The sequence below is a fragment of the Cynocephalus volans genome, chromosome 8 (genome assembly GCF_027409185.1).
Source record: "Cynocephalus volans isolate mCynVol1 chromosome 8, mCynVol1.pri, whole genome shotgun sequence".
NCBI classification, from domain to species: domain Eukaryota; kingdom Metazoa; phylum Chordata; class Mammalia; order Dermoptera; family Cynocephalidae; genus Cynocephalus; species Cynocephalus volans.
Genome location: NC_084467.1, coordinates 30,097,045 through 30,108,160, shown reverse-complemented (window position 1 = coordinate 30,108,160; position 11,116 = coordinate 30,097,045). Strand labels below are relative to the sequence as shown.

Here is an 11,116-nt window from a genome sequence, read left to right as displayed (position 1 = left end):
GACACCATGCCGAGGGTTGTGATCCCCTTACTGGTCAAAAAAATAAATAAATAAAACAAAACACAGATACTACAAAGGCTTCACAAACAAGTACAAATCAGGTGAGATGTTCAAAGATATAATTATTAAAATTATATTTTTCCTATTTTCCCTTGCTGAAGGTGTTTGTTTGGGGATCATCTGATAGCCCAGCTTTTTACTTAAAATGTTTTTTAACATTCACACCACATTTTTTCATCTGCAAAAAAATATAAGAATCCATGTATTCCTTCCTGGCCTCTTTCCTTCTAGGGTCAGATGAGGTTTGAGATGATGGTAAAAACCCTGTGAACACAGCCATAGGGAGTAACACCAGAGGCCTCTTAAGGAGCACTTACTGTGTGCTAGGCAGCAGGTCATGCACCCAACATACAGGATCTCATGTAATCCCTACACAACCCTGTAAGGTAGGTGCCATTATTATCCCCATATCATAGATGAGGAAACAGACCCAGAGAGAGGCAGTCACTTTCTCCCAGGTAACAATCAGTGGCAGAGGTAGTTCTTGAGTTTGGGACCAGGGCCCCTCACCTCTTGGAGGTTACACTGGCATTGCCTCTCCAGGGTGCTTCTGCCCTTGAGCTCTCTGCTCTGCAACCCTGGGTCTAGAAGAAGGCAATATCTGGAAGGGCAGGGCCAGAAGTGAGTACCGAAGGGCTCCCACCATACCCACTCCAACCAATCTAGTTTCCCATCCTCAGCTCTGGTCACAGCACAGAAAAGGGGAACAGCCCATCCTGTCCCCCTCAGGGCCACCCCCCTCCCCATGCCACTGCCACAGAGTTCTAAGCCCTTTTATACTTCTGCTTCCTACCCCCACCCCTGCCCATGTGTCCACTGCCACCTCTTATCAGGCCCAGCCCCAAAGGGACAGAGCACTCTTGGTGAAACTTGGAAACCTTCCTTCCAGAGAAGGATCGGACAGCCAGCTGGAGTGGCTCCCCAGGGGTGCAGGCAGGTCAGGGTGCACACCTGCTGGCCTTCCATCACCCAAAGGCCAGCTCAACCCCCAAGCCCAACAAAGACCTTCACCTCTTATAAGGATCCACATTGCACTTTATTGAGTTTACAGGAGGTAAGGATTCTCCATTTATTTAAAATTTATACCTGTACACAAACATACACGGGTCCCCCAACCCTCGGGGAAGGGTGAGATGACTTGGAGTTCCTTCTTCCTTGAAGGGAGAGGAAGAGAGGGTGAGGACAAAGGGCCCTTCACCCCCTGCAGGGGCAATGGGACAGGTGAACAGAGTGGGGCAGAAAAGTGGTTTAAGAAGCATCTTGCTTACTAACATGAAGCCTTGTGCCCAGCGAGAGAGCACGGAGGAGGCTTCATTGGCTTAGAGGAGGGGCCCTTGGAGGGCAGGCACATGGTGCCCAACTAGCCAGCCAAGGCCGGCGTCCCAGGGACGGGGTGGAGGTTGGGGGGCATGCACAGGGCCCCCAGCCCAGGCCTCTGCTCCCCCTGCCTCCCTCCCTGCCCTCTGAGAGAATAGAGGGTTTGGGCCTCAGCCACGGACTGACGGCCATTACTGGCAACGTCTCCTTAAACTACAGAGATACAATGTGTATCAACACGGTGATCGCTTCTGACCCACTCGGGCAGACGGGTGGACGGCTAGGGGTGCCGTGTAGGCCAGAACCAATCCTACAGTATCTTTGGTTTGTGGGTTCCCTTCCCTACTTTAATCCTCCCTCTGCAAGTCCTTGGAGACTGGGGGTATTGCCCCTGCGGGCCCCCAGGCTGGCTTACTCATTGAGGTTCTGGGACTTGTAGGAGAGGATCTCAGCAGCCAGCTGCTGGGGGTCCAGGAGCTGCGGGAAGCGCCCCATCACGGCCTCCACCAGGTGTGGGGGGAAGACGCCACACAGCTTGGTGTACACACTGGCCTGCTCCTTGGCCAGGCTACCTGCTCCGCCCCACGGGCCCCCGCCAGCTCTTGGGCTCGGCAGCTGGGAATCCTGAAGGACTGGGGTGGGTGGGGGCAGTGGGTAGGGCTCTGACCAGTACTCTCGAGGTGGAAAGGCGGGTGGGGGTGGTGTGTAGTCAGCAGGGACACTGAAGTGGCCAGTACCCATGGCGCGTCCAAAGGCAGAGAAGGCTGGAGTGGTTGGGAGCTCAGATCCATAGGGATTGTAGCCAGCGTAAGGGCCCCGAGGTGGGCCCGGCTCACCAGGGCCTCCTCCTCGAACCCACAGTTCTGACATCTGGCTCTCCAGGGAGCCAATGCCGGAATCCAGGAAATCCTGGGAGGTATATGGGAGCGAGTCCACGGTCTGTGGGAGCCAGTCTGTGAGTCCGAAGCTGCCACCACTGCCCCCACTAGGTGGGATGCTCCTGCCTGGGGGGGCAAAGGCCTGTGACAGGCCCTCCTGGCGGTGCCCTGGGGACGCCTGGGCCCCCAGCTTTTTCCTGTCCAGGCTGCGCCGCTCACCCTCTGTTGGCAGAGAGCCATGCTGAGATGAGGGTGAAGGCCGCTGGCCACTTTTGTCCTTGCTCGGGGCCCTGGGGGGTGAGAGGAGGGCATTGGCACGGAGCTCGTCAGCCACGGAGCGCTGGGGGCGGCTCGGCCGCTCTGGGTGGAAGAACCGGCACTTGATTCCATAGGTGCATTTCCTTCCTGCAAGAGGAATTAAGAAGGATGCTAAGCTGGGGCACTCCAGACCAGGGGCGAGAGCAGGGAAGGGGTGGTATGGGAAGCTTGGAGACGGGTGGTTCAAATGTGAAGGTCCCCAGGAGAAGAACTCGGGGCACAGGCAGACTGGGGTGAGAGGAGGGGAAGGAGTGAGAAAGGCTGTGGAGGACAGCTGGGTCTCATACCGTAGGGACATGGCTGCTTCCTGTGCTCAGCAGCGAGGGGCTTCTTACGCAGGAAGTTGTCCAGGCTGGGCCCGTGGCGGCCCAAGGGGTCATCAGGGGGCATGAACCTACAGAGGGTGAAAAGAACTCTCAGGAGGTGGGGGACATGAGGGGACTTCCAATTGTTTAGGAGGGGACTGGGCAGCAAGACTTGCTGGGAAGAACAGAAGAGCAACTCCTATAGGACAGCCCAGAACTGTTCTTAGTTTTGGTGGGATCACCCCAAGAGAGGAGAGCACCCCCACATCCAGAGGGCCAAAGCCCATGGGCACCTTCTGGGCAATTCGTGCACTGGGAGCTCTCTGAGGCCATTGCAAGGCCGGCAACCTGAGGATCTGAATCTAGGATTGCACCCGCTGCCCCATGGCTTCTACCCAAGAGATGTGGTGCTGGGAACTGGAGAGGCTGTCTTGGGACCACTGACCTCATCCTGTCACGAATGCTACTGCTCCCTCCCCGAAATTGAAGTCCCCTGGGGCCGGCCCATGGCTTACTTGGGAGAGTGTGGTGCTGGTAACACCAAGGCCACGGGTCTGGATCCCTATATAGGGATGGCCGGTTTGCTCACTTGGGAGACTGTGGTGCTGACAACACCAAGTCAAGGGTTAAGATCCCCTTACCGGTCATCTTTAAAAAAAGAAAAAAGAAAAGCCCCCTGCCCCAGCCTGATGTCACTTGTGCAGTAAACTGCCCATCTCACTTCCAAAGCTTCCTGGAGCCAAGACCATGGCCCCCCATGGCCACAGGGCCCAGCAGAGCCCATCCCCCAAACCTCACCTCCCAAGGGCATCTCTGGCACTGGACCCCAAGTCCATCAGGTCCCCTCTTGGGCAGAAACTTACTTGTCGTTGACAAAGGAGTACATGAGCAGCCGCTCCTCGATGAAGCGCTTCCATTCCTGCCGCTCGCCCTGGAGGTCTCGGTATGTGTCATTGGAGACCACGACCCCGTCGGATTCAAAGGCCAGCTTCACAATGAAGCGGTCATCATAGCACACCACCCGCTTGCCACCCACACGTCGCGATGGTGTGAACACCAGGATCTTCTTCTTCTCCAGTTCCCGTAGGATATGCTGGTCTGGGAGGTAATGGGGGTGCAGGTCAGGCCTCAGCCAGGACCCAGAGCCAGGCCTGCAGGGCTCTCTTAACTTCCTGGTGGCCAGGTAACAGGGGCTGTTAATGCCAAGTTCTCAAGGGCAGGAACCAGCTTGCAGAGGCCGTGGCCACAAACCAGCCCCCTGCCTGAGACCTGCACACAGTTTGCTGCATGAAGAGCAAGAACACCTGAGCACAGCAGGTCCCACCCAACAAAGGCTATGAGCACCGAGCTGGCCTCTCTGGATCAGGCCTATTCAAGCCAGAAGCAGTCTTGGCTTTGGGCGTTTGTCCACCCTGTCCTGTAAGGGTCTGTGAATGAAGTGGCTTGGTTCCATCCCTTGTGTAGCCAGGACAAGGTTACCATTTGGAAGGCTACTCCTCCTGGAGCCCACAGCCCCAGCCAGCCTGCCCCCAGATCTCAAGACTTCTGGAGAAACTGAGTCCATTTTTACCCCCAAAGTTTGGGAGCTCCTGTAAGAACAGTAACAGCTAACATATGTTGAGCATTTACTAAGTGCCAGGGACTATTCTAAGCACTTACAAGATCCTCACAATGACCTTGTGAGGAAGGCAATGTGATCAACGCCCCCCACCCCCCCGCCACCCCATTTGACAGTTGAGGAGCAAGTGGCTCAGAGCAGGGCTAATAGAGGTCCTTGTCCAGGTCACAGAGCCAGGAAGGGACGGAGCCAGGATTCCAACTCTGGTTGTCTCAGCCCAGCGCCCTCAGGCTTAACAACTATGCTATACTGTCCCTTGGCCACTAGGGATGTTGAAAAAGTGATCCAGCCACTAGCAGGATGAGAGAGGTACCCAATATCTGAGGCAGAGAGCTGGACAAAGTGACCTCCAATGACCACTGTTCCGAGCAAGGTTGCAGAGCAAAAACCAGGACAAGAAATGCTGGTCCCTGCTTGAAGTCTGGAAGTTGTTGGTCACACCCAAAGGGCCTCTCTTGGGAAGAACCAGGGCTCCTGAGACAGTGAGACCATCTCATTTCCAGAGGTGCCACTCACCTGTGATGGGCACATCGGGCCGAGGCTGCTCCTTCCTCCAAGATGGTACAAATACTGTGATGTCTGTGTGGCCCCGCTCCAGAAACCAGTTCACTGCCAGCAGGATGCCCTGGCAGGAGAAGACCTCCTTGTTCCCGTGGCTGGGAGGGAGAGGAGGCACAGGGTCATTCCACAAGGTCGCCAGCCTGCTATCCCCTGGACCTGAGCAGGAGTCGGGGTGGGTCACTTGCCAGCCCCTGCCCTGGCCTTGGTGGTGAGCAGCTGGGCTCAGCCAAGCGCCCTCTGCCTCCATTCCCTGTGCTGCTTCCCACAGCACCAGATGGCCAGACCCTGCTGGGACTTTCCCTGAGGTTCCATCTCCTGAAAGTGAGGAAACACCCAGGAATCTGGCAGCACCCGCTCCTCATGGTGGGGGAGGGTCGGACTGCTTGCAACATACCTGGGGGTGGGGGAAAGGCGCCCGAAGACTTCTGGTTCCTGCCCCACCCGAGGAGCTGCTGGGACCACAGGGACACATGCAGACTGAGTCACCGCCCCTCCCTCGCTGCTCATGGTGCTGTGGGTGGGGGCGGGGGAAGCACCGGCCTGGCTAACCCAGGAGAAACCAGATTGTTCCGGATTAAAGTTCAGTCCTCCACAAACCTCAGGGGCTGGGGCCTGAGGAGGGCAAAGGAGGAGGGGTCACTGATTCCACACACAGTGCGATGGGAGTGACAGAGTAGAGGAGGTTCCTTAGGAGCCTTTAAGTTTGAAAGTGAAAGGGTGCTGCATTTCCTCCCAAGAAGGCCAATTCCCCAAAATGCCTGGAACACCCCTGACCTCTGTTCACCCGCCTCAGGGAGGGCATGACCTGAGGCAAAGGGATGATCAGGAAGACACTGGGGGACTCTGTTAACAAGGAGAGCTGGGAGATGAGACACCTTTCCTGCCTTGGTCTGGTAACCAGACCTCACCCCATCCAAATGTGGCTGGATGCAGGAGGAAGCCCTAAGGTGCTCCCGAGTTGCTGTGGCTCTCAGTTTCTCTACCTGAAAAATGGGCCCAGCAGTCTGCAGCTTCCATACGAGGGGCCATGTCTGCCAGACAACTTTCCTGTTAGTTTGAGGCCAGACATGGTCCAGCAAGTGGAGATTTCAGCTGGATTTCCTGGGAAGGCAGGAGGGGGACTGGGGCTTGAAGCTCCTGGGTAATACTTGGTGTCATGGAAGGGCTCCTGGAACCAGGTTGGAGTTCCCTCCCCAGCAGCCCCTGCCTCTCCCTGCCCTCTCTGTGAACAATCAGACTCTCTTATTTGGCAAATAAAACAGAATAAATGTTATGCAAAAGAGGTGAGTCCAGGATGGACCACATCATGTGGGTGGCTTTAGGGGGGTGATAGCTGGGGCCCCAAAAGGAGGTAGAGAGGGGAATGGGGCACCTGGGGGACATGGCGGCTGTTTGGGGGTGAGGGTGGGGCTTCAGGGTCTTAAGGTCTCTTTAGATTGTACGGGAGAAAAGGTCAGCCCTAAGGTAGCACTCACTCCCACCTGATGCCCTCCCCCACTCCCATCCACCAGCCTGCTTATAATAAAAGTTAACATTTACTGAGAGCTGTGAACCAGGCCCTGTTCTAAGTGCTTAACACTGAATCACCAGCAAGCCTACGAGGAGGGTACAATCACTAGTGTCCCCTTTCTTTTTTCATCAGATGAGAAAACTGTGGTCCAGAGAGGGTTACTTAGTTACCAGTGCCACACAGCAGTAATGGTGGAGCAGAGATGCAGACCCAGAGCCTGTGCTCATAACTACTATGCATGTTGATGCTCACACAGGTACAAATATAGGTACCATCCCTGATCACGGGAAGGAGTGGGGATCAGCGGGTACTGAGCTCCGACTGGAGGCCACATACATTACTTCATCCTTACAAGGCTCACTACAGTGAAGGAAACAAAGGCTCTGTGATGCGTTCAAGGTCACCTGGCTAGAGGTAAGAGACAGAATATTAACACAGATCTGGGGCCACTAGTTTGCCTTCCTATCCCTAACAGAAGACCTGAAATATATTTGGGAAGAAAAAGCTCCCAAACTTGAGTTTGAACAAAGCATTTTAAGAGGGAGGGGCAGGCTGGGAACAGGAGAAATGGTACATCTGGCACACTCCTGCCTTTCCTTCAGAACCCACGGGAGGTGTCACCACCTCTAAGAAGACTTTCCTGACCTGCCAAGATGGGTCACATCCCTGGTCTGTCTTCACAATGCCCAATGTTTTCCTCACCACATTACCCCCTTCCCTGGGCTTCTGCCCTGTCTCCCCAAAACTGTGGGGGTGTGGTCATCTCTGGCTTGGCTCCCTGTCTCAAATAAGCAGTCTGCACATGCATCTACCTGCCTCCCTCTGTACACATGGGTATCCCATCCTAGGCCAGCGTCTTCAAGCCTTGTGATGCCAGGGCTCCCAGCGCAGGGTACTGCCTCTGGGCATCGAAAATCTTGGCTGGGGACAAGTCTGTTCTCAGCGGTCCTAACACCTGGAATATTCCCTCAGCAGGTAGTCAGAGCCCTACTCCTGGTAAAAGTAGAACACATGAGGCCTGGAGTGCCTCTCACTGCAGTGGTGGAAGCTCTGCCCGCACAGGAAAACCAGACATCCTCCCACCCCCACCGAGTCGTTTGCCCAGAAGCTCAGGGCTCCCCAGCCTGGCTGACCCAACTTTGATAGGATCTGTGAGTATGTTGTAGACTCCAGCTTGGCTGCTCCTGCACCAGGACAGAGGGCAGGGCTAGGCCAGTCTCCCCAGGTGAAAAGATCTGCCAGGGCTGGGCCTGACTAGGGGAGAAAAATTCCCTTAGAAGGAAACAGAGGTGAATTTCCCCACGATTTGCATATGGTGGGGGCTAGCCCGCCTGCCCTTGGCGGGGAGGGGGTGGCAGGGCAGGAACTGAGTAGTAGCTGAGACAGGAAGTGTGAGGCTGGAATTCCCCTCCTGCCACTGCCCCAGCTCAGAAACCCCCGGCAGGCAGCGGTGGCAGGCTGCGGGTGGCTGGCTCTGTCTGTCGGGTGCCTGCTCCTCTGAGCACCCCTCCTCTGCCACCGCCCCTCCTCTCTCCCAGGCCTCTCCTCCTCCTGCCAGGATACAAACACACACAGCATATGGCTGCCCCCAGGGTTCTGCCCCTCCTGGCTCATACCCCCCAGAGGAAGGAGTCACTGATCCATCCTAGCTCCCAGCCACAGGAGGTGGAGCCTGAGAGGGGACCCTTAACTCTCAAAGCACAGGCTGTGACCTGCTGCCCCTTGGCACAGGAGCCAGCTTTTCACAGCCTCCCATCCAGGCCCAGCCAATTTCAGGGATGGGAAGACTGATCCGAAGGTGGTGGGAAGAGGGCTCACCTGCATGCCTGTGCCTGCGGAGTTGGCCCAGGACCAGCCGCACGGCTGACTTGCCCCAGCTGGGCCAGGAGTAGGCGGAGCCAAATGCCAGGGAGGGCAGCGGCTGATGTCATGCCAGCCTCAGGCAGCCCACCTGGGAGCTCCCTCAGGGCCGGGGAAGGAGCTCTCCCCATCCCCACCCCATATCTGGGGTCTCCCCATCCTTGCCAACAGGAACTTTTCCCTGTGAGCAATCCACCCAGCCCTGACTCACCAGCCCGCCTTGGAGGGAACTGGGAGAAAGCAGGGCCAGAGGGTGGGGCCTGGATTGAAGGGAGAAGTCTGGGCTTCCTAAGGTCTGCAGCAGTCCTGGCCCTGGCCTCATTCTCTAACCCTGCCCACCTCATTCCCTGTGAGGGTCCTGCATGGAGGGGGTGGGAGTTGGAGTTACTGGAGCTGAGTCCTGGCTCTGGCTCTAGCTCTGGGCGTCCAGCTAGCTTCAGCTGAATCAGTGGGGATCCAAGTCACCGCTCACCTGAAGGCAGAGCACTGGGCCACCCGTCCACACCCACTATGGAGAGCCAGATCCAGCCTTGAGGTCACTCCTGGTCACAGTTACAAAGGCCTCAGGACCTGGGCCTGCTTCCATGGGAGCCCAGGTCTGAGACAGAAGCCCCAGCTCCTGAATAATAATAACAACTACTGTTTACTGAGCACTGGCTACTCTCCAGGTTCCCTGCATTTACTCCTCACAACAGCCCCCTGAGGGTGTGTTGGCCCCATCCTACAGAGACGGTAAGTGACCGGCTCCTATACGAGTGAGCTGCAGTCCACAGGCTAAGCCCCTGCAGGACCTGCCTCACATCTCAGGACAGGAGTTGACACTGTGAGAGTACTGGCCTCAGGGAGAGACCCCATAGCACAAGGTGAGCTCTGGAGACAGAAGGATCGGATTCGAATCCTTACTACACCACTGACCAGTGTGTGACCCTTAGCAAGACTTTGAGCCCCTGAGTTTTCATCCCTAAAACATTCCTAACAAACCCACTCCAAAGGAGTCCTGAGGATTAAGGGAGCCTCCTGGCACACAGTAGGGCCTCATAAAGGGCTTTCCCTCCCTCTAGACCAGTCCACGAGAAGAAATCAAACTTCTTCTCACCAGAGCTGCAGACACATGTGACCACCCCTCCACATGTGCTGCCTGGCCACAAAAGTGACACATACCTCATGGCCACATTGCTCCCATCGATGACCACTGGCCTCAGGTCGCTGCCCTCCTTGAACTCCTCTGTGATTGAGGGCTCTAGGGTGGGAGCCTTGGGGGTGCCCCCACCCCGGGGGACCAGAGGTAGCTGAGGGCAGGGGTCCTGTGAGGCCTGGTGCTCTCTCTCAGCAGTTGATCCATGTTTCACCAGCTCGCCTAGAACTGTGTTGGTGTCTGCCTGGACTCCCAGCTTCTGCAGGACACTGTGGATCTCAGTGGATGAATAGCCCAGCTTCCGGAAGAAGTCCACCTTCATCTGCAGTTCTGAAGCTGATGCTTCCTCAGAGTCAGGCTCCTGGGCCCGCCCAGGTGTACCTTGACAGCTGTGGTTGTCCTCAAGTTCCCACAGACTCATGGTGGGGCTGGCTTCCTGGATGGGCCTCTCTCCACAGGGGCCACTCATAGCTCAAACTCCTGGAAGGCACCTGTCACAGCTCCTATGGGACAGCCACAAGAGTTAGGGACAGGGAATGCTGCTCTGTCCCACAGGCCCCACCCAACAGGATGAGGCAACACTGACTGGTGTTATACAAAGCCATTTCCATGTGTTAGCTCACATGACACGCATGAAAGGGTTATCATTTCCATTATATAAAGGGGGAAACTGAGGCACAGACGTTAAGAATTTGCTCAAGGTCATCCAGCTGTTAGTGCAAGGATTTGAACTCAGTTAGACTCCACCTCCCACTCCACCCCCACGCCAACCCAGGGGACTCAGATGGAAACCTGGGGTTGGAAGTGAGCTACGGGGCCGGGGGCTTCCCCGTTGAGGCCCTCGCCTTTGCCCGCCCGTCCCTCACTCAGAGCGCAGGCCCAGGACGCGCAGAGCCCGTGGCTGGACTCCGGGGCCGGGGGAAGGCAAGTTTCCGGGGTGACCCACCAGGGAGAAAAGTTACTGGGAAACTCTGGTCGGCCGCCGGGCGCCGGAGACGCGAGACGCGCGCTCTCTCGGCTCCCCCTCTGGACCTGGGCCCCCTCCCCCGGGCTCCCCCAACTTGAACTAAATTGGGGGGGGTCGGTCCTGAGGACCAGCGAGGCCAGGGAACCGGCCCCATGTTCCTCCCCTCCGGTGGCACCCAGCCGGAGACCTCCCCACCCCCTCCTCCGCCCAGACCCCGAGGCCCGCGCCCCGTCTCCGCCGCACGCCTCACCCCGCTGTGCGCCAGCCGCGGCCGGCGGCGTCTCCATGGGGCCAAGTCCCGGGGCAAGGCCGGCGGCGCCTTTATACGGGGCGGGTGGCCTTAAGGACGGTGACGCGAAGCCTGGCAGGGTACGAGACGGCTAGGCGGCTGGGGGCGGGGCGGCCACCGCCCCTTCCTGCTCCGCCCCCCGCCCCGTCCCGGCCTCCGGCCCCGCCCCCGTGGGCCGGAGCGTGCCAGGCCGACCCGGAGTAGAGTCGGGGGGCGGTGGGCGCAACCCCTCCCACGTGCCTCAAGGCCCCTGCGCCTACGAGGTCTGGAGCGGAGCAGTGCACGGCCAGTGTGCATA

The 11,116-nt window shown here is 57.5% G+C and overlaps 1 protein-coding gene across 2 annotated transcripts; it reads right to left on the bottom strand.

The window, feature by feature from the left end:
• Positions 1 to 1,074: 1,074 nt before the first annotated feature.
• ZC3H12A (zinc finger CCCH-type containing 12A) lies at positions 1,075 to 10,863 on the bottom strand. 2 transcript variants are annotated; one of them, XM_063105598.1, is made up of 6 exons: positions 10,780 to 10,863; positions 9,589 to 10,065; positions 5,013 to 5,152; positions 3,742 to 3,976; positions 2,861 to 2,967; positions 1,075 to 2,660 (listed from the first exon to the last, which is right to left on the bottom strand). In XM_063105598.1, exons 2-6 carry the CDS (start codon positions 10,029 to 10,031, stop codon positions 1,789 to 1,791), a joined length of 1,797 nt encoding a protein of 598 aa, XP_062961668.1. In that variant the 5' UTR covers positions 10,032 to 10,065; positions 10,780 to 10,863; the 3' UTR covers positions 1,075 to 1,788. The 2 variants fall into 2 exon arrangements, with proteins under 2 accessions (XP_062961668.1, XP_062961669.1); XM_063105599.1 differs by lacking the exons at positions 9,589 to 10,065; positions 10,780 to 10,863 and adding an exon at positions 8,386 to 8,418.
• Between the last annotated feature and the right edge of the window lie 253 nt (positions 10,864 to 11,116).